The sequence below is a fragment of the Tetranychus urticae genome, chromosome 1 (assembly GCF_039701765.1).
Source record: "Tetranychus urticae isolate SD_2017Ah chromosome 1, NJAU_TeUrti_SD_1.0, whole genome shotgun sequence".
In the NCBI taxonomy this organism is placed as follows: Eukaryota; Metazoa; Arthropoda; class Arachnida; order Trombidiformes; family Tetranychidae; genus Tetranychus; species Tetranychus urticae.
The window spans coordinates 6,146,499-6,172,245 of record NC_142958.1 but is presented as its reverse complement, the minus strand read 5'-3'; the positions used below and the strand labels follow the sequence as shown (position 1 = coordinate 6,172,245).

General features: G+C 31.6%; 3 protein-coding genes and 1 long non-coding RNA gene across 4 annotated transcripts; 2 read left to right on the top strand and 2 right to left on the bottom strand.

Annotated features, from left to right (window-relative positions):
- Positions 1 to 3,987: 3,987 nt before the first annotated feature.
- LOC107367163 (decapping and exoribonuclease protein Rai1-like) lies at positions 3,988 to 5,794 on the bottom strand. Its single transcript, XM_015934846.2, has one exon. It carries the CDS (start codon positions 5,502 to 5,504, stop codon positions 4,416 to 4,418), a length of 1,089 nt encoding a protein of 362 aa, XP_015790332.2. The 5' UTR covers positions 5,505 to 5,794; the 3' UTR covers positions 3,988 to 4,415.
- Positions 5,795 to 11,392: 5,598 nt separating this feature from the next.
- LOC107367359 (aminopeptidase N) lies at positions 11,393 to 21,863 on the top strand. The gene is made up of 15 exons (XM_015935059.3): positions 11,393 to 11,639; positions 11,903 to 12,608; positions 13,135 to 13,547; positions 16,536 to 16,691; positions 16,763 to 16,859; positions 16,923 to 17,058; positions 17,758 to 18,026; positions 18,690 to 18,824; positions 18,881 to 18,946; positions 19,017 to 19,347; positions 19,947 to 20,293; positions 20,368 to 20,570; positions 20,885 to 21,196; positions 21,262 to 21,343; positions 21,422 to 21,863. The coding sequence occupies exons 2-15, from the start codon at positions 12,171 to 12,173 to the stop codon at positions 21,572 to 21,574; spliced, it is 3,138 nt and encodes a 1,045-aa protein (XP_015790545.2). The 5' UTR covers positions 11,393 to 11,639; positions 11,903 to 12,170; the 3' UTR covers positions 21,575 to 21,863.
- Positions 21,864 to 22,133: 270 nt separating this feature from the next.
- On the top strand, positions 22,134 to 24,132 carry LOC149094442 (uncharacterized). The gene is made up of 2 exons (XR_016197983.1): positions 22,134 to 22,265; positions 22,642 to 24,132. It is a non-coding gene; the product is annotated as an uncharacterized LOC149094442 (long non-coding RNA).
- On the bottom strand, positions 22,211 to 23,636 carry LOC107367172 (enoyl-CoA delta isomerase 3, peroxisomal-like). Its single transcript, XM_015934856.3, has 3 exons — positions 23,241 to 23,636; positions 23,097 to 23,156; positions 22,211 to 23,033 (listed from the first exon to the last, which is right to left on the bottom strand). The coding sequence occupies exons 1-3, from the start codon at positions 23,602 to 23,604 to the stop codon at positions 22,444 to 22,446; spliced, it is 1,014 nt and encodes a 337-aa protein (XP_015790342.1). The 5' UTR covers positions 23,605 to 23,636; the 3' UTR covers positions 22,211 to 22,443.
- Positions 24,133 to 25,747: the final 1,615 nt, after the last annotated feature.

Here is a 25,747-nt window from a genome sequence, read left to right as displayed (position 1 = left end):
TTCTAAATGAAAAGCTACCTCTTTTTATATGAAAATAGTTGTAATTATTACTTGAATATGCAAAAAAATAAAATTAGTTTCAAAGTTTTTATGACTTTACATTTTAATGTTAGAATCGCGAAAAAGCTTAGAAGATTGTGAATTATTCAATACCAGATTGTTGACGAAGTTGACTCAACTTCCGACTTATCGATATTTTTAAAAATAAAGTCTTAATCACATTTAGCACGAATAACTGTAACAACTCTAGCAAGTGTTTCTAATGACCACCGTTTGTTACTTTATGAAGACTGTCATTCTCTCAGCATTGGACTTTCTGATCAAAATAACTAAACTAAACCGCGATTCATGCATTGGTTTATCCATTTTTGTTTACTCTATTCACAACCAAAATATCGTGAATTTAATATTTGATTCGACCCAATTTTTGAGTGAAAAACACCATAAAATGGCTCCTCTTTTCTTTCAGAAGTATATTCAAAACGATTGTTGTACTTCGTAATGAAACGTTGCAAATAAGAAGCTTCAAATGTTGATTTTTTTCTTTTTCAGATGGTTTGTCTGACCCATTTCGGATCAAAATCTTTCTGCACAAAAGTTATCTCCACTTAACGCCATCTTAGAGTTAAAAATGCGATTCAATTATTGAATTATAAATTGAATAAAATACAAAGTAGCAAATAAAATGAGTGTTTATTGAGATTTACTAGAAAGTTTTACATCAATAAACGCTGGATTAATCTGTAGCTTCATAATGCAATCAACTTTTTATCCTTGCGGTTGAAATAAAAGTGACCTTAAATATATTAGAGCTTCAAAATCAGATTTCTTATTATTTTATTGAGATAAATGATCTAACTTTTTATTTTGGCTTTGAAGAATCGCAAAAATTACAAATTAAAGGAGTATGCATAAAATTTGATCTTTGAGTTGGGCTCATGGGTTTGTAGGTACTTAAAAATTCATCCGAGCGACAGTTTTCCAGAAAATCGAAGTCAAAATTAAAACTTGGATAGTCTTTTCTACAGTAATGAAGGCAGATTTCTTAATGAAACTTGTTTTTGATCGTTAGAAATGATTGGTGAACATAACGAACGAACAATTTTCTCAATTTATCTAGTCTTCTTTATTCAAGATTCATTGGGAAGTTGCCCATCCATATACCATGATGAAATGATAATGTCACTGGAATCTTTTCTCATCCATCCAGTCAACTTTCGATCCTGGCTATTGAAATAATAGTTATAATATTGGTTCTCAACTTTAACAGTTGATTTGACGAAATCAAGAACATTGTTCAATGTAGTGAAAAGCTGCTTTTGTCTTTTTCTAGGAAGCATTCCGCTAACAATCAATTTATCGATATTTTTTACTCTAAAGTCTTGTTTAACTTTAGCATGAATAATTGCATCAACTCCAGCAAGAGTAGCCAATGACCACCAATGACCAATGTAAGCATAGGGTGATGAATATGGCAATTTCCTAGAATAGTGATTTTTGATTAACACAAACTTCATTTCATCGAAAGGTTTATCCATTTCTCTTTGACTCTCAACACAGTCCAAATATCCAGCATGAATTATTCCATGAGACCCGATGTTCGAGTGAAAAACGCCATAAAAGGAATAATATTCTTTCCACGAAGTAAATTCTGGATGATTTTTATTCTGGGTAAATAAACGTTGCAAATTAGTAGCTACATAAAGAGATTTGTTGTCCTTTTCGATCCCATTTTGTTTCTCAATCGAAACTAATCTATTTAGAACAATTTTCCCTCTGATTTTGACAGCAGAAAGGTTCCAATCGAAATCATTAGACGGATAAGTCATAATATCTTTCAGTACACCATTGGAACAGATAAAATCGTAATCTAAGTTACGCACAATTGTTTCATTTTCAAGAATCCATCGCAATAAGTTTTTATTTTTTGACTTTTTATGTCCATAATTGGTGTTTGGATCATATCCTTGGAGAGAGTTGATATAGAGTTGATTAGGTAAGTACAAGTACCGTAAAGATGATTTGTCTCGACAATAAACACTTTCCTGCTCATCATTGCAATAGAACGAGAAATATCCAAGTCTTTTTGGTCCCTCCAAACAAATGTCATTTAACTCATCTTGCTGCATGGTAGGTTGATTCAGAAACATTTAGACGCACAAATATGTTCCAGTTGAATTTCAATTGGTATTAGAAAAGGATATCTTCACAGTAAATAGCTTAAAAAGACTTGAGTTGTTAACTAACAGTTATTGGAGTTTAGTAACAATACTTGCAAATAGTTACTGGCTGTTATTTTAAATTGTATATTGATTAATTGCTGATAACATGAATCGTAATGTGAGTAAAGCTAATCATAATTACTAGTCATTCTTTTAACCTGAGTAGACCATTTATTGAGTCTAGAGAGCCGTTCCCACGAACTTCAAATATCGCAATAAGATCGCATCTCTAGATTAACCTAACCATACTTACATTCCCATTGAAATGAAAGTCATAATACTGATTCTCTTCTGTAAAAAGTGGCTTTAAATGATCTTGAATTGAATCTAATGAAGCAACAAGCATCCTTTGTTTATGTTCATTGATCAATTCGTCTACGTGAAACTTATTGATCTTTTTAACTGTAAAATCTCGTGCACATTCAGCGCAAATGATTGTCAATTCCTGAAAGAGTAGCCAATGACCACCGATTGCTAGCTTGAATAGTTGAAGGACAATTCGCTAGAGCATTGATCTTTTTGATTGAAAAAAACTTGATCGAATGGTTTATCTAGTTCTATCATTTTCAACTCAATGCAACTTATCTGGATGAAGTCTACGATGAGGCTCAATCATTTAAAAAACGCCAATAAACAAAGTCCCTTCTTTTGCACTTCTAATGGTAATGCAATTTGGGATATTGAAAGCTGCGTAAGTTGAGTGGTTTACCGATTTAGACTGTTCATCAATTCGATCCATCTTTGCTAAATAAAAAGCTACCTCTTTTTGTATGGAAATAGGTGTAATTATTACTTGAATATGCAAAAAAATATAATTAGTTTCTAAGTTTTTATGACTTTACATTTTAATGTTAGAATCGCGAAAAAGCTTAGAAGATTCAAAATTATTCAATACCAGATTTTTGACGATAACTTATCGATATTTTTAAAAATAAATTCTTAATCATATTTAGCACGGATAAATGTAACAACTCTATCAAGTTTTTTCTAATGATCACCGTCTGTTACGTTAAGACGACTGTGATTCTCTCAGCTTTGGACTTTCCGGACAAAATAACTAAACTAAACTAAACTAAAATTCGTCCATTGGTTTGTTCATTTTTTGTTTAATCTAAACAAAAGTTTCACAGCCCAAATATCCTGAATTTAATATTTGATGAGACCCAATCTTTGAGGGAAAACACCATAAAATGACTCTTCTTTTCTTCCAGAAGTACATTCAAAACGATCGTTGTGCTTCGCAATGAAGCGTTGCAAATTAGGAGCTGCATAAGTAGGTTTGTTTCTCTTTCAGATCGCGTATCAATCTTTTCTTTCATCTCAATTGATTCTTGCTTATTAAGATCAACTTTCCCTCTGATTTAGACCGCAGAAAGGTTATATCGAAATCTTAATAAACATTACAGATGCGATCATTAAGTTGTGCATAATTTTCAAGAATCTATCGTAATAAGCCTGCATTTTTTGTTTCCATACTTGATGTTCGAATAATATCCTACGAGGGAGTCGATAGAAACTGGATCAGATAAGTCTAAGTACCGTAGAGATGATTTGTTTGTATAATAAACACTTTCTTTTTCATCATTGCAATACATCGAGAAATATTCAAGTCTCTTTGGTCTCTCTAGTCAAATGTTTTGGTTTGTTTTGGCACATTTTAGGTCCAACTCTTTTTGCACAAAAGTATCTTCACTTAACGACATCTCAGAGTTAAAAATGCGATTGAAGTATTGAGTTATAAATTGAATAAAATACAAAGTACCAATGAAATGGTAAAATGAGTGTTTATTGAGATTTACTAGAAAGTTTTACATCAATATACGCTGGATTAATCTGTAGCTTCATAATGCAATCAACTTTTTATCCTTGCGATGAAAATAAAAGTGACCTTAAATAGATCAAAATCGGATTTCTAATTATTTCAGTGGGATTAATGATCTTTATGTTTGAAGAATCGCAAAATTACAAGTGAAAGGATTATGCATAAAATTGGATCTTCGAGTTGAAACTTATGAGTTTGTAGGCACTTGAAAATTCATCCGAGCGACAGTTTTCGAGTAAATCGAAATCAAAATTAAAACTTGGACAGTCTTTTCTACAGCAATGAGGTCAAATTTTTTAATGAAACTTGTTTTTCGTTAGAAATGATTGGTGAACGGCACGATGGATCAATTTATCGACAGTTTTCTTTGATTAAGATTCATTGGGCAGCTGTCCATCCACATACCATGAGGGAATGATAATGTCACTGGAATCAACTCTCATGTATCCAGTCAACTTTAGATCATTGCTATTGAAATAAAAGTTATAATATCGGTTCTCAACTTTAACAATTGACTTGACGAAATCAAGAACCAAGTTCAATGTAGTGAGACGCTGCTTTTGTTTATGTCTATCAATCAAATTGCTTACAATTAATTGATTGGTATGTTTTACTCTAAAGTTTTGTTCGCATTTAGCATGAATAATTGTATCAACTCCGGCAAGAGTAGCCAATGACCACCAAGTTTCAGCATGTGTAGATGAATATGAAGTTTCGGTACATTTGTTATTTTTAATTCGTCTCGAAACATTATGCTTTTTGATTAGAACAAACTTCATTTCACCGAAAGGTTTATCCATTTCTTTTTGACTCTCGACACAATCCAAATATCCAACATGGATTATTCCATGAGTACCAATGTTTGAGTGAAAAACGCCATAAAATGAATCATTTTCTTTTTCAGAAGCACACTGAGAATGATTGTTATTCTTGGTAATCAAACGTTGTAAATTGAAACCTGCATAAGTCGATATGTTGTCCCTTTCTGATTGTACATCAATTTGCATTTTTTTCGCAGTCGAATCGCATCTATCTAATATAATTTTTCCTCTAATCTTGACAGCAGAAATGTTCATAGATGTAAGACCAAAATTGAACCGATACGGAAAAATCATTATATCTTTCAGTAAACCATTGGAACAGATGAAATCGTGTGTAAAGTTACGCAAAATTGTTTCATTTTGCGAAATCCATCGTAATAAATGTTGGTTTTTGGATCCTCTAAGACCATACTTAATGTTCTTGTCATATCCTTGGAGGCAGTCGATATCGACTGGATTAGGTAAGTCCAAATACCGTAAAGATGATTGGTCTGGACAGTAAACACTTTCATTTCCAGCATTGCAATAGAACGAAAAATATCCAAGTCTCTTTGGTCCATCCAAACAAATATTATGGTCCGCTATGACAGATAATAGATCTAACTCATTTTCCTGCATGTTAAGTTGATTTAGAAACATTTAGACGCACAAATACGGTATCTTTGAGTTGAATTTCAATTGGTATTAGAAAACGATATTACCACAGTAAATAGCTTAAAAAGACTTGAGTCGTTAACTATTGGAATTTATAGTTGCTAGCTGTTATTTTAAATTGTAGATGCTGATAACATGAATCGTAATGTAAGTACAGTAAAACCTTTCAAGGGTTGTGAGAAATTGAACTCCCCCATCTAGCGGATTTGACGTTTAACCCGGCTTATGAGTAAGTTTTTAATAAAATAATCCTTAGTGCGATAGTGATTCCTCTAGATGGCTGGACCGCTCACAACCTTTGAGAGGTTTTACTGTAAAGCTAATCATAATTACTAGTCATTCTTTTAACCTGAGTAGACCATCCATTGAGTCTAGAGAGTCGTTCCCACGAACTTCAAATATCGCAATAAGATCGCATCTCTAGATTAACCTAACCATACTTAAATCACAAAAGAAGAAACTGTTTTCAATATTTTTATAACTATTACTTGTAGGTGCACATTTTTTATTCAATGATAGTTATTACATAAAATCAATTAAATGTTCCGCTAGTATATCAGTATTTAATTTATTAATTGACCTGTGTCTAAAAATTATTGGAAAAGGCAAGAATTTTTTACAATTCGATTTTTACAGAAACTAAGAAAGATGAAAAGTTTAAACTTGTAGAGATTTTTTTATTGTGTTAAAAGTTAAATTTTGGTTGCTTCTTGAGTCTTTTAAATGTTGAAACGTAATGTTCAATGGAATGATTAGCATGATCCATTAGGAATTTGGCCATCAATGTACCATGATGGAATCAGACTATCCTTTAGATCCATTTTCAAGCATCCAATAAACTTTTTATCCTTACCATTGAAATGAAAGTCGTAATATTGGTTCTCTTCTGTAACGATTGACTTTAAATGATCGAGAATTGAATTTAATGTAGCAATGAATAGCATTTGTTTGTGTTTATCGATCAAATCGTCCACGCGTAACTTCTCGATTTTTGCAACTGTAAAATCTCGATCACATTTAGCGCAAACGATTGTATCAATTCCAGAAAGAGTAGCCAATGACCACCAATTGTTAGCTTGAATAGATGAAGGGAAATTCACCAGAGCATGCATCTTTCTGATTGAAACAAACTTCATCTCGTCAAATGGTTTATCCAGTTCTTGTGCACTTTCAACATAGTGCAGCTTTCCTGTGTGAAGTATTCGATGAGACCCAATCTTTGAATGAAAAACACCATAAAATAAAGTTCCTTCTCTTCCACTTCTACTTTTGGTAATCAAATTCGGAAAATTGAAAGCTGCGTAAGTAGATTTGTTGACTGATTCAGATTGTTTGTCTATTCTTGTCTTTTTTTCTGTCGATTCAACTCTATTTAATATAATTTTCCCTCTGATTTTGATTGCAGAAAGGCTCCAATTGTAAACATAATCCTTTATGGTCATCAAATCTTTAATAACACCATTGTTACCAATGAAATCCGATGGAAACTTTTGCATTGTTTCTTCATTTTCCAAAATCCATCGCAATAAGAGTGTATCTTTTGATATAAAGTGGCCATACTTGACATTTGGATCGTATCCTTGGAGACAATCGATATTGACTGGATCAGGAAAGTCCAAGTACCGTAGGGCTGATTTATCTTGACTAAAAGCACTATTATTTTCATGGTCAGAACTTGAAAGATATCCAAGTCTCTTTGGTCCTTTCAATGAAACATTATTGTCCCTATTTCGGCACAATTGATGCACGTCTAATTGATTGATGATCATAGCACTTTATGTTTGGATATGATGCTAATTCAATGGTCAATGGTTGTCGGTTGCGATTCAAATTGAACTTCTAAACATTTAGCTGAGGCACTGTTACTGCAAATGGTGGATCAATTAATTGCTTATAACATGAATCGTAATTCAAAAACATAATTACTATCCATCCTTTTAACCCTAGTAGACCATTTATTGAATCTAGAAGGCCAATCCTACAAACTATAAGTACCGCAATAAGATCGCATCTCTAGATATCACATTACCATCCTTACATTACAAATCATTGCTTTGTTCAAATGCATGGTTACCAAGATCCTGTTTACCAGGAATTTGTTCATCAATATCCTGTTTTCTTCGAGAAGTACATTCAGAACTGTTGTTACTCTTGATAATCGCACGTTGCAAATTAGAAGCTGCATAATACGATTTATTGTCCTTTTTAGATCGTGTATAAATGCTTTATTATTTTCTCAATCGATTCGTACTTCTCGTCTTTTTGTTTCGTGTAAGCAAATGTTCAAAGTTGAAAATGTGTTTCTAAAGATTTGAGTTGCTTTACTAGAGGCCGCAGTTAGCCAAATCAGCGAATTATCGATTCAATCGACTCCATTGGATATTCCGCGATAATTTTGAGTTCTGGATGTGCTGATTGACATAAATCACAATTTAGTGACTAAACTTTAAAATAATTTGCATTCTATTTATCATCATTTATCATCTAACAAGTCAGCTTGTAAGTCAATTTAAGCTAGTTTAGTTAAAATTGTCTAATATGGTTAACAGCTAGTTGTAAATAATTTTAACCGAATTAGGGAATCATTTGTAACATGGTTAACAAATAAACTCTTACATTAATTAATCTATTAAGGTATGACTGGTAAAGTTTGACAGTAAAGCGTACATGATTTGGGTGTTCGAATTTTTTTCCAGGCCTTAATACCAGATTTTTTTAATTATTTCTGTCAATAGGCCAAGGAAATGTCGAATTTTGCTGTCAGCGACCGCCAATTATCGTTGATAGCCGTTTAGTCCTTCTTTTAGTCGTTAAAACGCTCAAAACTCTGTTGCGTCATCTACGTCGGTTCACGGCCACATTTATTGAAGTTATTACAGTTTTTTGATTTCCGACCCTTACACCAACCCTGTAGACTGACCTCGAGTTGGTATCACTATGCTGCGATTGCTCTAATCATTCGTATAAACTTTACCCTGGGCGGTCGCTGACAAAAAAAATTATTAATTTAGGACTATCACTATCACTAAGACCCATACTGGACAAATAGAGAGTTAAAACTAATTAAAACGCATATCAAATGAAAGCCAAGAAAATTTCCGTTAAATTAAGTCTGATTTTGTGCAAATCTGTCGAGACGTTGAGCCGCCATGAAAGATTGTAAAAATTACTGTCAAACTTTACCAGTCATACCTTAACACTAACTCTATCAATATCAAATGATCTTAACTAAACATTCGAGAGTGAAAACTGATTTCCTGCTTATAAAAAATTCCAATCCAATTCGATCTTTGGGAAATGAAATTCAAGAATAAAAATCAATATTATTGTTTCATTAACAAATCTAATATTAACTTGAAACTTCAACAAGTCTGCGAGAAAAAATTATTTTACTGATTAGTTACAACTTCCATAGCTAAAGAGATGAAATTATAATAGCTGTAAATGGCCATCAGATACTTGATTAAAATCGCAATTCAAGTTTCAGTTCAGAAATGAAGCACCTACATCAAGAAATCAGGCAACTGATTAGAGATTAGTCATAGAATTAATAATTTAATAGCTTTATCGAATTGTCTTGCGATCGAGAGGTAAGACCAATGATTTAATTTGTCATTTAACGGTTAAAAACACATTTCTTGTGTTAAATTCAATTTGCGTAAATCCTTCTCAATCTTAACTGATTCACCAAAGCTCAAGCTCATCTCAAACCTGGTACAACAATCGCAAAATCTGTACCTTTTTATCGGCAACGTTCATCTCATCTTAAATATATATTTATGAAGCCAATATTTAGCTGCAAATATCAATAATAATTGTGTTTAGTTGATGCAAATATTCACAATCAATTTATCATTCAATCTCGCTGTTCACAAACAATATCAAATAATAAACTGAAGCCTTTTTGCAACCAAAGAAACCAAGTTTCACACAATGTTGAGCGATGAAATTTTTACCAGATTTGCATTACAATAACATTGATTGCCTTTATCAGCGACACTTTTCTTGATTCTTGAGTTTATTTAATTCAATAAACAATTAAACATGATTCAATCAACAATCTACCATTTACTTATTGTATTGGATTGAACAAAAACACATGTTTTTGGGTTACACTTTCAGATTAATCGAGTGTTTGCGTCTCTTGCATCAGACTTGATCAACAATGGCTACTCTTGATTTGTGATTGAATTATACAATTGTCTAATTGTAATCAGCATAAATTAGCAACAATAGCCAATTACGTGAGTAGTTAATTGTTAAATTAAACCATTTGTTTCCAGGGACACAGTAGCCATTATGTTCAATGTATGGATTGGTAAAGACTCTCAATTATTGGGTTAATCATTGATTACTCCACAGATTGTGCAGCAATTATATTTAGAATTATCTGATTAATTGATAAAAATCAACTAAATAACCAGAGTTAATATTGATAATATTGGTAATTAATCTCTAAAGGGTTGTAACCCAAAAAAACAATAGCAATAACAAGAGGAGAAACCCAATTTTACCCATACCTTCATTGAACCCAATTTTGGATTTAATGAGGTTTCATCAAATAAAAACCCAAATTTAGATTAACAAATTGATTCAAAATTTAATTAAACCTTTGATCTAGTAATTAACTAGCCATCAACGTGACAATAAACCCTTATCTTGATCACGATTCAAACCAATTACCCATTTACCCAAATATCCGCAGTTAACCAGGAAAGGGAAAGATGACACTTTTTACTGTCAATACATATTGATCATTAACTGGTTTATTTATTGTAATTTGATAATTTACCATTCAAATTAATGACATGTAAATGTTTAAATTGGCCTTTTCGGTCAATTTAAATGTTCTGGTCAAGTCCATGTTATCGGATAACCTTGTAAACATTGATCTTGAAAATAATTTTGCTTCTAATGATATCTATGTAACCCGATATAATTGGCTTCTGTAATTTTGGGTAACTTTGCTTGGTTAATAGTTTAGTCAACCAGCTTTTGTCTGAATTTAAATTTACTCAGAATCTCTGTTCAATGAAATATTGGTTCTTTAAACGCTAAAGAACCATTAGCACCAAATCAACATCATTAGCAGATATGAATTTTAAATGAATCTTGAAAAAGATTAGGATTGCAATGTAAATTGATGATTTTGTGGAATTGAATCAATTACAATCAATTTTAAATGAATACTTTTCCTCGTTAGAGTATCAAATTGTCCATTTTATCATTAAATCAAGTATTTACAAAACATTATTTGCATTACAATCAAGTCATAGAAAGTGCATTACAATAAAAAAAGAGTTGAACTTGTATGAAATATTAAAGAGTCTGGTTGATGTAAACCTAAGTAAATGTAAATCTGGTGAAACCAGAGCTTTAATAAGCCTAAATATATCATGTAAATTGAAAATAATTTCAATGATCATCACGTAATTATGTAAATTTACATATAAAACAATAAAATTTGGTATATTAATTTAATTTTTAGGTTTCCTCATTGGGTAAAAATAATCCAAATAAAAATAGCTCCCGCCATATGAAACTGTTGGTCAACATGACATCACAGCAAAAAAGGAGGGAAATGTAAAATTTATTTTTTCACTGTTTTTTTCGTTTCAATTTTATCGTTTTCCTTTTTTCTGTGTTTGATAAAAGTGAAAATTTCAAGTTAAATTCAATTCAGTTCAGTTGCTTTCTCTTTCTTTTTCTCCTGTTTTCTCTTTCTATCTCAAATCACTTTTTTTCACTCAAATACTGTATCCACTTGTTGGGCTTGCAAACACGCTCACTTGGTTCTCTCTTGGTTCTCGCTCTCTTTTTTTCTGGTCTCTCCCTTTTATTACAAGTAATCTTCATGACTTGGATCACTCGTCACAATCAAAGTTAACAACCAACAAATCAGTTGGTTGATTAATTCATTTCAACTATTAATCCGAACAATTAAAAGTGCTACTTTTCCTGTGGTGGCTTTACAATCTCCTAAACATATGTTAATTTGAACGCTTCCAATGATTCCAGTGTTTTCCTTTTTTCCAGTTACATTATTTTAGGTTTTGGTTTCACATCTTTAAATTGTAGTGCAACTGTTATTGATATTAATTTTAATTGTCATCGCTTATGGTATGTATCATGTACAACATTAATTTAATATTAAAACCTTCTGATCTGAGAAACCTGAGAAACCTCCTATTTTGTTCATTTCGCTCTCTTTACAATCTCACTGAGTAATTTAAGACTTAAAGTTTACCTTGAAGTGGTTTTTCATGTTGTGGTTATTGTTTATCTCTTAACACTCTGTGGATTTGTGTTCATTTCTTGATTGGTTACAAATTGTTGAATGTATTGAATTAATCTATCAATTTATTTTTCCAACTTATTTTTAGATTGAAAACATCGCCACCGCCACAAAAGCTACCAGCACAATCATTGTAACATTATCACCAGTTTATTGTATCCACTGTTGATGATCTTGTTTTGAATTTGGATGGAGTAAAGAGAAGCCCTGGTTTTTCACATAGACTCGACTGTATACTTTCTTTGTGATCTCATAAAGCAAGTGGATTACCCGATTGGTGTTAATTTTTGTTATCAGAGTGTCATTACATTTACTGGTGGTTTGGTTGCCTTTCATGGTTCCTTTCTCGATATTCAATGATGAATGAAAGTAGCCGAGAAAAGCTGGATATGGATCTGGGTGAATTTTGTGTTAACAATCGGAGCAACAATAAATTGCAATCATCTTCATCAACCCATGGTTTAAATGAATCAACTATAAGCTTTGACCGAACCAAAGGAATATTTCTTCCTCGTTGGACTCTCATTTTAATTGCTTCATTGATTCTATCCGGTCTCGTGATATTTACACTTCTTTTATTTCATTTGTTACCCATTTGTACCAATCAATTGAACCCAATTCAGGGTGCAATATCATCATCTTCATCTTTAATCAAATCTTTATCATCTGATTCAACAAGTAATCCTCGTAAGAAGACACCAGCAGCTCGTCTTCCAACCGCCATTGTGCCAACTTCGTACGCGATTAAATTACAACCGTTCATTATTCCTGACAACTTTACCTTTGCTGGTGATGTAAGTTTAACCCTTTTTGTTTTTAATGGTTAATTTTCATTACATTCACTACATCATCATTAACTAGTAAATATCAAATAACAAATTTCAATATTGAAAGAAAATTTCAAGTGACAAAGAGTAGAGTAAACCGTCAACTTTTCCCTTACCCTTTACATTGTTTCAATCATTGAATAGTCAACCAAAAATCATAGTTTCAACTTAATTAGTTGAACAAGTGAACATTTGGATCTAATCAGTAAGTTGATATCAAGGTGAATATGTTGAGTATGAGTTTCCCAGAAAGTGTTTTAAAAAGGCAAGATTGGTACGAAACCTTACCTTATGATAGTCGAAACTATTCTTACCTGTATCTCCAATTACCCAATCAGACTATATTTTTTCCAATCAATACAAGCTCACCAACAATTTGTGAATAACTTTTTTCATGATGTCAGTATGTTATTATACCAAAGCTTACATTAACCCAATCTATTAATTTTTGCTCTTCTAATCATTTCCCCTTCTTTTTCTCTCATCATTACAGGTAAAAATTATTTTGGATGTTCGTGAATCAACTGATCGTATTACCCTTCATGCCAATAATTTAACCATCTACGATGAAAGTATCAAGGTGGAAAGGTTAACCTTTAACCCAAAGAAAGAGGAACCATCAAGCCCGAGTAAACAAGATGAAAGTGATGATGGATCATCATCTTTTTTCCTACCCAAATCACGGTCAATCAGGGAAATTGGTGATTCAAAGGGAACAACAATCAACCCTCAACTTGTATCTACAGCAATTGAAAAGGATAATGATTTCTTTATCATTTACTTGAACAATCAACTTGTCGCCGGTAACAGTTATTCACTGTCAATAAAATTTTTGGGAAATCTGAATAAAGATTTAGCTGGATTTTATCGTAGCTCATACAATGATACAAATACTAACCAAAAAAGGTAATTATTTTTTATTATTATCAAACTTAATTGCTATTCAATTTTGTATTCTCCAACACTTTACATTCTCTCACCCAAATTGATTGTAACCTTAACTATTTGGCTAAAATTGTTAATTGTCGCCACCATTAGACGTTATAACATGTATATATTGTTTAATATCATTTAGTGTTTGTTGATTCGCACCGATTAACTTGTTAATTCTGATCTCAATTGATAATTGGTTCAAATCAACAATTAGCCTCACCTAACTAATTTGTATCATCATAATCAACGCTTTTTGTTAAACAGTTAACAATGTTTCTTACTTTCGATTTCATTTCAATTGATATTTTGCTTCATCCATTTCATTTCATTTTTCAATCAACTGAAAATTGATACATTTTCAATTTTTTGATGAAAATATCAATTTTTTGGAATCATAAATCTTTTCATCAATCCAAGTAATCAGTGTGATTAAACTGATTCAACTTTTTCTTCAACAACAATTTACACTTCTGTTTAATCACAAAATCCTTTTTTTCATTTCATTGATTGCAATGAAGTCATCCAGTAATTCATTTAATTCATTTAATAACCGAATCAAAGAAACTTGACCAATCATTCGACAGTTATAATTGTTAAAAATTATGCCTTTAGTTTGAAGTCAAAATAATCAGATAGCTAATAATTGATAATCAATAAATTGGCTCGATTAACTCATTGAGATTGAATCCAAGTCGAGTTATTAACCTTTTCAAATGGATTACTTAATTTCTGAATGCATTGAAAAGTGTTTAATTTCTTTCATTTTAATCACAATTATTGAACAATTAACACCCACAAGTATCAGATCAACAACACTCCCTTTAAATTAGCATTTAGTTAATTCCAATTCTTAAGCTTGTTAATCAATAAGAGAAAAAAATGAGCTCTAAAATACACTTAATTTGATTGATTTTTGCTTACCATTATTACTGAAGCTAATTAATTGCTAATCATGAAATTTTCACCATTTTTCTGTAATATATTCAATACTCTTTGAAAACCAACCCAAAGTTAATTGTGCGATCCAATTGCTTCATCTTTTAATCAACTGCAATTGTAATGGAAATTAAATTATCACTAATCTTCTCAACATTAAATTGGTCAGTTTTCAAGCTTTCCAATCAAGTACAATATTTGCCATTTGAATAGTTAATTATGGTCTTTGAAGAGGACAATTAATTTACTTTTATCAACAGGTTAACCATAAACTCCTCCAGGCGTTGTCATCATTTATTTGCATTGTTAGAGACACAATTGGTTCATTTTTCCGTAGCCTTTAATTAATTATTGATAGAGACTGTGATTAGTTAATAGCAATTTTATTGTTGTTTAAATTTCTCAACTTTCAGGATAATTGTAGCCAATTTAATTAGCCAATTGAATGTGAAAATGTATTAGAATAGCTTTTTCCCATCAAATTGCTATTTCAACAATTAAACCCAATTTTTTTATCTCTTTCTGTGTATTTAACATTCAATTGTTGACTATCAAGGTTGCCAGTTTAATTGTATTAATTTAACCAACAATTACTAATTTTACCTGTTAAATTGCATCCATTTAACACGTAATTTCAATGTTTACTGTTTCATTGTCATTACCATTTGTAATATGTTTGGTTAGAGTCATGCAACAGATTGAAAATATGGAAATTGAAAAATAGATTTGATTATCAGTTAGTTTTGACAATTTTCTGGTCAGACAATTAAGGTTATTAAACTCTTTTACCGGCCAATTGTGGCTGCTTCAATATTTGTTTTTGATCAAATTAACTCGATAACTAACATTTGAACCATTTAATCTAAAAATAACCATCAATTGACCTAATATTAGTTGTTATTGATTTAAACCTTTTAACCTGTGGGAAGAAATTATGTTACAAATAGTTTAATTAAATCCATGCTAAATTTTAGGGTTAGAAGGCTGAAATTTTCAGGAAATGAGGATCAAACTTTGAACAATACTTGATCCAAATCTGAAGTTAATCCGCACTTTGGTTCAAAAGTTATTCGACATATACGAATTTTTCGGACTGGTCTTAAATCCTCAGATTATTTAGCGGAATTGTGCCAGACATTTTTGATCTTAAAATTCAGGCCGTTTCTTAAATCATAAAGTGCCTGAATTGAGACAGTTGATACTTTCAGAAGTCTGTTTTAAGTTAAAGTTTGTTTCACTAGATTTTTCTAAAAGAATTTTCAACAAATTATTAACAAAATTAAAAATAACGGCAAAAAATTTGGTTTTGCTTTTCTCAAGCGCATCATGAAAAATCATAAATCTAAGGCAGATTAAGAAGTTTTGGAAGAGATTAACTTTTTTCCGAGTAAACCTCTAACCTCAACCTAACTTCAGCAAAAAAATCAAATCAATTGAATAAAAAACAAAGAAGATAATTCATTTACAAGAATTTGTAACATAATTTCTTCCCACAGGTTAGATGCTTTTATCATCATTAATTGATTGTTTTTAAATTTTACTTTCAGGTCAAAGGTGTGGGTTTTGATGAGTTAACCCTGAGGAAATGAATATTTAATTTTTTACCTTAAGTCATTGATATTCAAAATGTTAATCAATGATTAAATTAATCATGAAACGACATTTCAACAACCATTAGTCTTGTTGGTTAATCACTTGACCAAGCTAACCATTTCAATGCATAAATATTGCCATTAAATTGAACATTAATTGTTGAGTTGTTTGAAGCTTTTCCAATTCAAAATAATTGATTGATTAGACAAGCTTCAACGTCGATTCATAACATTTCAGTTGACAAATTCATGTCTAAAAATAATGCAAAAATCTCATTATTTCTTGATTCATCATTTTGCTAAAGTAAACCTAGATTTTTGGGTTTTTATGCCTCTTGTCTTTCATGATTTATATCCTTTTCAATCACCAATTCAGTCTGAGTTTGATTCGATTCTAATCTTTGGCCTTTTGATGTTTCTTTTTGCTCTTTAGATGGATTGCCACAACCCAATTTGAACCGACGGATGCACGACGAGCTTTCCCTTGTTTCGATGAGCCAGCACTTAAATCGATATTCAACATTACTTTGGTTCATTTGAGTAACTTGACAGCATTGTCGAACATGCCAGTCATGGAAACAATTCATAGGTAAAAATGAGTTTTTCTGATCAAAGTCAAGCATTTTAATGTTTGCTAATATTTTCCTTGTCATACTTTAGAGGCGAATGGACGGAAACTCGATTCAGTCCATCGGTTAACATGTCGACTTATCTATTGGGTTTTGTTGTTGGTAATCTTGAAAATGACACTGTCAAGGTAAATGGATATAACTTCTGTCTATTCAAATTAATTGAAATTGTATTTATTTTGACTTGATAGGAAGGTAATCGATCTTTTGGAGTTTGGGGCCGTCCAGGTACAAGGGAATCGAGAAAATTTGCACTTTCAATTGGACCCAAGATTTTACAACATTATGAAAAGTTCTTCGATATTGGTTATCCACTGCCCAAAACAGGTAAAGTGGATTGTTGATTCCTGTTAATGTTTCAAACTTATATCAGCATAACTCAGCAATAACAATAACAGCAGTTTTTTCTTGACGAAACCGATTCACACAAGGTTAAGCGATGCTCATTCAAAAAGTTATCTAACGATATCGTAAGATAGTTGGTTTACTAGGATAGCTAGGTTATTTGTTGGGACAGTTATAAGTCACTTGGTGAAGTTTAAAATCATTTCATTTTCCTAAAGATAGTGATGTTACAATGAAATGTCGAAATATAATCATGAATTAAAAATGAAGATCAATTTAATGCATTAGTCAAATATTCATTAGTCAGATTTTGCAATGAAATTTTATTTTCTAGCAAATTATACTTAGGCTCATTCGCTCACGCACTTTTGCCTCATGAAAAAACCAAAAAACCCTTCTACTGATTATAATTATGATACATCAAGAAGAGCCTCTTGATAAACTTTGATAGTTATTTCAGGTTGAATTATTTACAAGCCTTTGGTCAGTTAAGTAAACTAAAAATTTGTCAACTCTTTGAAACACGATATAACATTAAAGAGATTATGATGTTATCCGAAAGGAGAGATTCGATTTTGACCGTAAAACTTTTAGTGTTTTTAAATTAATTGATTTTATCTTAAACCTGCGATAAAATGTGAGGTAAATTGACATTTTAACTCATTTCCAATTCTTTTTTAGACATGATTGCCGTTCCTGATTTCAATGCTGGAGCCATGGAAAACTGGGGAATCATAATATATCGTGAAACAACAATGCTCTTTGATCCATCAAGTGCCTCAATATTTACTAAAAAACAGGTTGCTGATGTAGTCGCCCATGAATTGGCTCACCAGTGGTTTGGTAATCTGGTTACACCTAAATGGTGGGACGATCTTTGGTTAAATGAAGGATTTGCTACTTACATGGAATATGAAGGTGTTAATAGTGTTCATCCGGAATGGAGGACGGTAATTATTAAATTTTTGTTTCATTTCTTTTTGAATCAGTCAATTGTCATGATTAACTTTAACCCACCACACACTAACCTAATTAAAAAAGATACATTTCATTTGTAGTTGGTTTCATTTTCAAAAGTCAATCTTCCAACTCAAACATTTTTCAATTAGCTGACTAAAGATGAGAAAGGAACAAAAGATCACAAGATAATGGAAAATGGCGAAAATGTTTACTCAGAAAACACTGAAAGAGTAAAGAAAAATAATCAAATTAAATTTCTTGGTTTTTGTTCATTCGTAAAATGAGTTGATGTTTTAACCATTAAATTTGCATTCAGATAATGCTCCGAACCAAAAGAATTTTAAAGAAAGTTTTCAATAGTAAATTAAATCAGCAATTTTATTCTAGGTGTAAAGTCAGATTGAGATCAGAATTCAGGTGCTAATCATGGAAGAAGAAGAAACATAGGAACCTTAATAACAGAGTATTCATTATTGGAAGAAACGTAATTTTGTTCTAAATTTTTATTTGGAAGTTATTTTCCTCATGTTTTATCCATGTTTTCAAGGCATGAATTCAAATTAAATTATCAATTTCTCTATTAATCCTCTGATCTGGATTGATAATTTTTCACTTATTAATTTGCATTTCTCTGTCTTTTATTTTGAATTAAGCATGATGCATTTATAATTGAAGGAATTCAAGTGGTTTTCGAACTGGACTGTTTAACTTCATCGCATCCAATCTCGGTAAAAGTCAGTGATCCTGACGAAATTAATGAGATTTTCGACCGAATCTCTTACGAAAAGGTAAGATACATATTCCATATTTAAATCAAAGACTAATCTTTTTCGTTTACTTTCAGGGTGCATCTCTCATCAGAATGATGAGATACACATTAGGAGACAAGGTTTTCCGTGAAGGAGTATCGGTAAGTCAAATGATTATCAATGTTTTTTGATTTTTGGTTTAACACAAGTTTCTTTATTTTTCTTTCTCAGACGTATCTGAAAGCTTTAGCTTTTAAAAATGCTGAACAAGATGACCTCTGGCATCACCTGACCATTGCACAAAACAATTCATCTAAAAGTGTTATTCCTGTTAAAAAAGTAATGGACTCTTGGGCTCTTCAAGTTGGATTCCCTTTGGTCACATTGACCCGTTCTTACGGAGCTGGTAAAAAGGCTGGAAAATTGACTCAGAATAGGTTTTTACTCTCATTGAACAACTCAATCGAATCTAAAGAACGCTGGGAAATTCCAATTTCATTGACAACCCAATCTAACCCAAGTTGGGATCCACTACCACAGTTTTGGATCCATTCAAATGAAGGTAAATTAGGTGTTTCAATGCTCTGTTAGCTTGAGCATTATCAATCAGTAAATTATTGTAAATTGTTTTGTTTCAATGAAAGCGACAAAATCTTGATATAGAATGATGAATGCAATCTGAAACCGATGAAACGGGAAAATTTATTCATTTCATAGTTTCCTCAATAATAACCAAACAGTGGTGGTTCTTCATTCAAATTGTGAATCGAATGATTCAGTTGATTGGAATTAAAACGGAACTAACTGGAGAGAATACAAAAATTACTGTTGTAAAAGCTTCCAAATTTGTTGCTCAAAGATTAATATTAAACTTTGAAATGATTATCAAGTACGAAGGAAAAATTTCTCATGCTGAATCATATTATTAAGTGTGAATTGCATGAATCATGGAAGAACACCTCAATTATATTCTGTTAAAAGTCATTTAGTTGATGCACTATCATGGAGGATTTCCCATTGAAAATCAAAAAGTTGCATGATGAGATAATTCATTAACACGATTACATTTCTTTATCAAATTTACTCGAATTTGTTTCTCATTGATTTCTGATAATCTTTTAATTTTTATTAATTTCTTTTTCATGGCTCTAATCAATTTAGCTGAAAAATCGATGGAGGTTTCCTTCTTACCGAAAGACGATGAATGGATCATTCTCAATTTACAAGAAGTTGGCTATTACAAGGTGAACTACGACGAAAAAAATTGGTTAATGTTGATTAATCAACTTAAAAAAGATCATAATCGTATTCATGTTCTCAATCGAGCCCAAATTGTTGATGATTTGTTTGATTTGGCTCGTGCTAATATAGTCAACTATTCATTAGCATTGGAAGTTACTCGGTATCTTGTTAATGAAGAAGACTTTGTTCCTTGGGGTTCAGCTTCCAGTGAAATCAGATTTTTGGACTCAATGTTGAGACGAACAAGTCTTTACGGTCGTTGGAAGGTATTTAATTTAATTGAGATTGAATCGTCTATCAATTAATTTATTAATTTTTCTAATTTCTTCTTTTCTTTCAGAGTTATGTTCTGAGTTTAGTTGTAAACAAATACAACAAATTTGGATGGCGAGCTCCCGACAATCCAGATGACATTGCTAGTCAAATTATGCAATTAAGAGTTATCAACTGGGCTTGTTATTATCAACATATGCCATGCATTCTTGAAGCTCAGAAGCAATTTGAAGCCTGGAAAACAGCAAAATCCGAGAACAAGACAAACCCGTAAGATAGATGCAGTAAATCATGATTAAAATCAACTGGAAAATGTTTCATCTTTATCTTTGAATCTTTTCAAAACAAAATGCAAGGCAAAAAATGAAAAATTTTCAACTGATTTTGAGATAAATTGAGTCGAATTGATACTTTGAAATTAATCAGTATTCCAAGTATTGACACAGTTAACTTGATTTTAACTTGCTTTCATTTATCTGTTTTGAAGAGTGTGACGAGCTGTTGATGATTATCTGATTCCATTAATTTCAACAGAAAACTTAATGACGTTAATTCACGAAATGTTTTTCACTTTTTTTTCACAGAGTGCATCCAAATTTGAGAGGAGATGTTGTTTGCTTTGGTATTCAATGGGGAACTGAAAAGGATTGGCAATGGGTTTGGGAACAATACTTGTCTGCATCGACTGCAACTGAAAAAGAGTATCTTATGAGAGGTTTAGCATGTTCCAGGGAACCCTGGTTATTGAATAGATACTTAGAAATGTCTCTTGACGATTCAAGTGGAATCAGGAAACAAGATGGTTCCACTGTTTTCCGAGCCATTGCCACAAGTGGCTATGGTAGGGACATTGCATTCAACTTTTTCCGTAATAAATGGGATAAAATTGTTTCTTAGTAAGTTGCTATTCCCAATTTTTTTTCCGGCAAATTTTAACTTCTACTTTCTGTTTCTATTACAGTTATGGTAAATCTTACTTTGCGATGAGCCATGTGATAAAATCGGTTTCAAGTTCAATCACACTTCCATTTGAATTGAACCAGGTGCGTAATTAAATCTTAAATTGCTTCTTAACTGATCATCTATTAATGACTAAATTTCTTTCCATTTTCAACTCACAGTTTAAATCATTTTATGAAAGTGTAAAAGATGACTTAACGTCAGCTCAAAGAGCTTTTAAACAAGCATTGGAAAAGGCTGAAGCAAATGTTGCCTGGATGAATCTAAATTACCAGGAGATCGAGAATTGGATAAACCAACAAAAAACATCCTAAATGGAACCTTTATGAGCTTTCTTGAATTTCATTTTGACTACACGAAATCATCATTAATATTATTACCATAATTCATCCTCTCTGAGTTTTTACTGTTTTCTTTGCTTTTGTTTTTCATTTTTTGTCTTTCATCTGTCATCTTTTATCGGTAAATAGACTTTAATAAACTCGAAAAGACTGATTTATAACAGTAACAAGTAATTTGACTGTTATATTGTTACAACTAATTTTAAAATATATAAACTGTAAACCAAGAATCGCCATTTAATTAAATAACTATCAAAATTAAGCCAATTTCATCTTACAGCCAGAGTAAGCATATTAGCAAAGAGAGTTTAAACATTACGTTACAAATATTACTGTTTATATTAATAAGACTTTTCAATAATCCAATGAGACTACTGTAATTTAATTGGTGTAATTTATCAATGAATGCATAAAAAGTTCCATCTAACGTTAATTAGATTGAGATAATGCTTGTTGCTATGGAAATAAATCCAAACGATAGTCAGAAGTCATTAAAACAACGCCTTCTGGTGGAATCTAATTTTACTTGAATCCACTTTTGATGCATTAACCTAAAAATTACTGTAATCACGTTCTGGTTAAAATCCATGGAATAATCTCAAGAAGGAATTAACTAAATAGTATTTTTGTATTAATTTTATTATCAATAGTTAACAAATAATGGGTGAGTAAATTTATCATGTTATTAATATACAATGTACTAGAAAAATTATAAGCTTTAAGGTTTCTAGAAATAGTTATGCTGTCGATTGATTGCAATCAGAAAATGTAAAGATTGATTAAAATATAAACAATTCATGAAAAATAATGACATTTCTTGAATCCTTGAGTCGATTCAAGGTTTATTTTTTGCGATTGAAAAATTTTAGCATAGCTTTAGCAAAATCTGGTGACTTCCACGTTTCCGCAATTTCCTGACACTCTTTATGATTTACTTTTCTTAAAAGTTCCTTTTCCTTTTCATCTCTGATTAATGGTTTACCTTTGGTCCAGGTTATTGTTGACTCGAAACTGGCTAATCCTTTTTTATCATCAAACAGTAATGATTCAACGTATTGGTCGAGTTGCTCGTGAGGAACAACTTTGGAAACTAAACCAGAATTATAAGCTTCTTGAGCAGTCAGAGTTTGATTGAAGAGCAAGAGTGAATTGGCTCGAGATGTTCCCATGATTCGAGGGAAAGTGTACGATGAACACGCTTCAGGTACTTGCGATGTGGACAAAAATGGAGTCACAAATATAGCTTTATCGGAACAGATGACATTATCGCACAAACCCAAAGTAGTAACCATAATGCCAAAAGCTGGACCATTAACAACCGCAAATAAAGGTTTTGGGAAATCAATTATTGAATTGACAAATTGTTCAGCCAGTTGTGCAGATTCGTCGGCCATTTTACACGTTTCAGGCGTCAATTTAATCTCACTATTACCTAGATGAGAAAGCTACAGTTGAAGATTTACAGTGCACATTGAAAGGTTAATGGTACGCTTACCATCTTTTTGTTGAAGCTGGGCGCGTAAAGATTTGAGCATTCCTGAACCAAAGCCACTGGCTTCACATGCAATAAGACAACCGAAAATAATAAACTCATTTATTCCTCAATCAAACAGTTAATCATTCAAACATTAAAACTCACCCAAATCATTTCCACTTGAATAGTAATCGCCAGTTCCAGTGACTAGAACCATTTTAACATTGTCATCGGTGGCAGCTTTACTAAAAGTCTCCCTTATTTGATCGTACATTGAAATGGAAATGGCATTTTTCTTGTCAGGTCGATTTAATCGAAGTGTTAAAATGCCCTTTCTATTGATCACAGCAATTTCATCACTTGATTTCGATACTAAGCTTTGGCCAGTGTTGTTAACATTGGCTGTTGAAGTCGTCGAAGATAGTCGTACATTTAGAGTTGCGATATTATTCAAATGTACAAACGATTGGCTTTTCAGATGGGATAATTTGATCAGACGAGTTAATGTATTGAGTTGTGGAGCAGACATTGTGCTATTTGATTGAACAACAAGCAAAGTGAATGAAAAAATGTAAATTTAATAATGAATTGATCACATAACCACGAACTGACTTATACTTTGATAATAACAGCCATTATCCTTGATTGTTCAGTTTTACTTTGCATTTATTTATCAGTCGTAAAAGGCTTAAATTGTGAAATTTTGTGTTGTAATAGAAAGATAATCAACGAATAGATTTGGAAATCCTCCAATTCGAAGTTCCTACACGTTCTTCAGGCTTGTCAATTCATGTTAACAAACATGTAAAACATGGAAGTTATTGATGAGATAACTTTTACAAGCTGATAATATTTCAGCATAAGTGGTTAGGGCCGTTCAATGTCATTTAAGCCAAACAACTAACTGTGTTACCAGAGAGTAGAGGAGTTACTGGTTCATAATTTGTTACTATGTAAAAAGATGTATCAAATGAGCCTCACATTGCGTCAGTTACAAGCTTTTTATCATTGTTTATCAAATAAATGTTTAGATATCTGAATGAGATATTTTTCCCAATTTCCCCATTTTTATCATTTATTTCATAATATTAATCCTTAACATGTTATCCATGTTCTTCTTTACTATTATTAACCCATGAACAGCAAGTATATCTTATGCTTAGAAGCATAAAGGTTATACAGTTATAACAGATAATTTGAATAAACTTGTCCATAACAAGATATAATGTAAAATATCCGAAGTATCATGAATTAACAATCTTTATGCATTTGAATGCGATATAACATGAAAAAAATTATAAACCCATAACAAATGAGATTGAGATCAGTTTATTAATTATGTTTACAGACCAGGATTGAAACCTATCATTTGACTGAAACTTTCACTCATTATTGATAGAGAAAGTTTGCCAAAGCCAGAATTATGGTCAGTGATGGGGTCAACATAGAGGCGATGAACTGTGTATTTATGGTGAAAAGGTTTGCAAAAGTGAAGCCAACATCAGTGAATAAAACTCGTCCAATGAAAATCTCATTCTGTAAAAAATATTGATAAAATGAAATTCAATAAAATTAGTCCTGCAAAACGATAATACGAGCTTTTACCTCATATTTCATGTCCATCCTTTTCATTTTGAATGAAAGCTCATACAGATTATCCAAACTTTCTCGAGATAATAAATTGATTGAAACTTAGTAGTTAAATAGACCATCAATAGAGTGTCATTGATGGTATGAAATATCCAATAAATGTCCATTGATGATCGACCTCCGAATGCATCGACGATATTCATTATGTTATAACAAGCATATTGAATGTAGAAAAAGGTAACGAAATAGCGAAAATAATTTTCAACTGATTTAGTGGCTTTAACCGCATGAGTGTAATAGCGACGACAACATATTAATGATTTCAGATTTGTTGGCTGGTCATTTACCAATGAACTAACCTTTGAATTGACCAATTTAAATGCTGCTTGTAAGTGGATACAAGCATCAGAAATCTCTTTGAGGATAAAGATAAATATAGCTGGATGAATTGAGATCTTAAAAATATAAAGTATTTCCCTCCAAACAGAAAAACTTCGCTTATCAATATCAATAAAACGCATGAACTGAAGCGCATATTGTAGGATTAAGAAAGTTGTAAATGCGCTATTTTTGTACCACTGCTGTCGAGTTACGAATCTTATCAATTCATGATCTTGATGAACGCCAATTGCATATAAATTGTCCAAAAAAGAAGCAATTTTTTCACTTTTAACTAAAACCAAAACAAGGATGAAGCGAGAAGTAACTAAAACTATATTGATTACGATTCGACACAAAGCATATGCATAAAACTTCGAGCTTGACTTGAGATTAAAGAAATGTGAATCTGTTGCGATTATCGATATCAAGCAAAATAATTCTGCCAAAAATAAGAATAATCGCTGATTAGTTGCAAAATATGATTTTTTCTTGAAAAGACGGTTATCTTGGAATGGTTCTGTAACGTTCATTATTTATTTGCAATCTTAACTAAACGATAACTTGACTAACTTTTGAGCTTCACAACAAGTTTCTTTTGAATAACCTGGTATGTTTGAATCTAAAAAAACTATACAATTGATTATAACAATAAATAAGTGGAAATGGTTTCTTCTGAACAAGTTAATATTTTATCAAAGTCA

What these genes read in the sequence shown, in the direction of transcription:
- LOC107367163 (XM_015934846.2), bottom strand. Translation starts at nt 5,504, where the DNA reads ATGTTTCTAAATCAACTTAACATGCAGGAAAATGAGTTAGATCTATTA.
- LOC107367359 (XM_015935059.3), top strand. Translation starts at nt 12,171, where the DNA reads ATGATGAATGAAAGTAGCCGAGAAAAGCTGGATATGGATCTGGGTGAA. An exon ending in ACCGAATCTCTTACGAAAAG is followed by an intron (nt 18,825 to 18,880) that starts GTAAGATACATA and finishes GTTTACTTTCAG; the next exon opens with GGTGCATCTCTCATCAGAAT. An exon ending in GTCTTTACGGTCGTTGGAAG is followed by an intron (nt 20,294 to 20,367) that starts GTATTTAATTTA and finishes CTTTTCTTTCAG; the next exon opens with AGTTATGTTCTGAGTTTAGT.
- LOC107367172 (XM_015934856.3), bottom strand. Translation starts at nt 23,604, where the DNA reads ATGTCTGCTCCACAACTCAATACATTAACTCGTCTGATCAAATTATCC. An exon ending in TTCAAGTGGAAATGATTTGG is followed by an intron (nt 23,157 to 23,240) that starts GTGAGTTTTAAT and finishes TTGCATGTGAAG; the next exon opens with CCAGTGGCTTTGGTTCAGGA. An exon ending in CCAGCTTCAACAAAAAGATG is followed by an intron (nt 23,034 to 23,096) that starts GTAAGCGTACCA and finishes TTTCTCATCTAG; the next exon opens with GTAATAGTGAGATTAAATTG.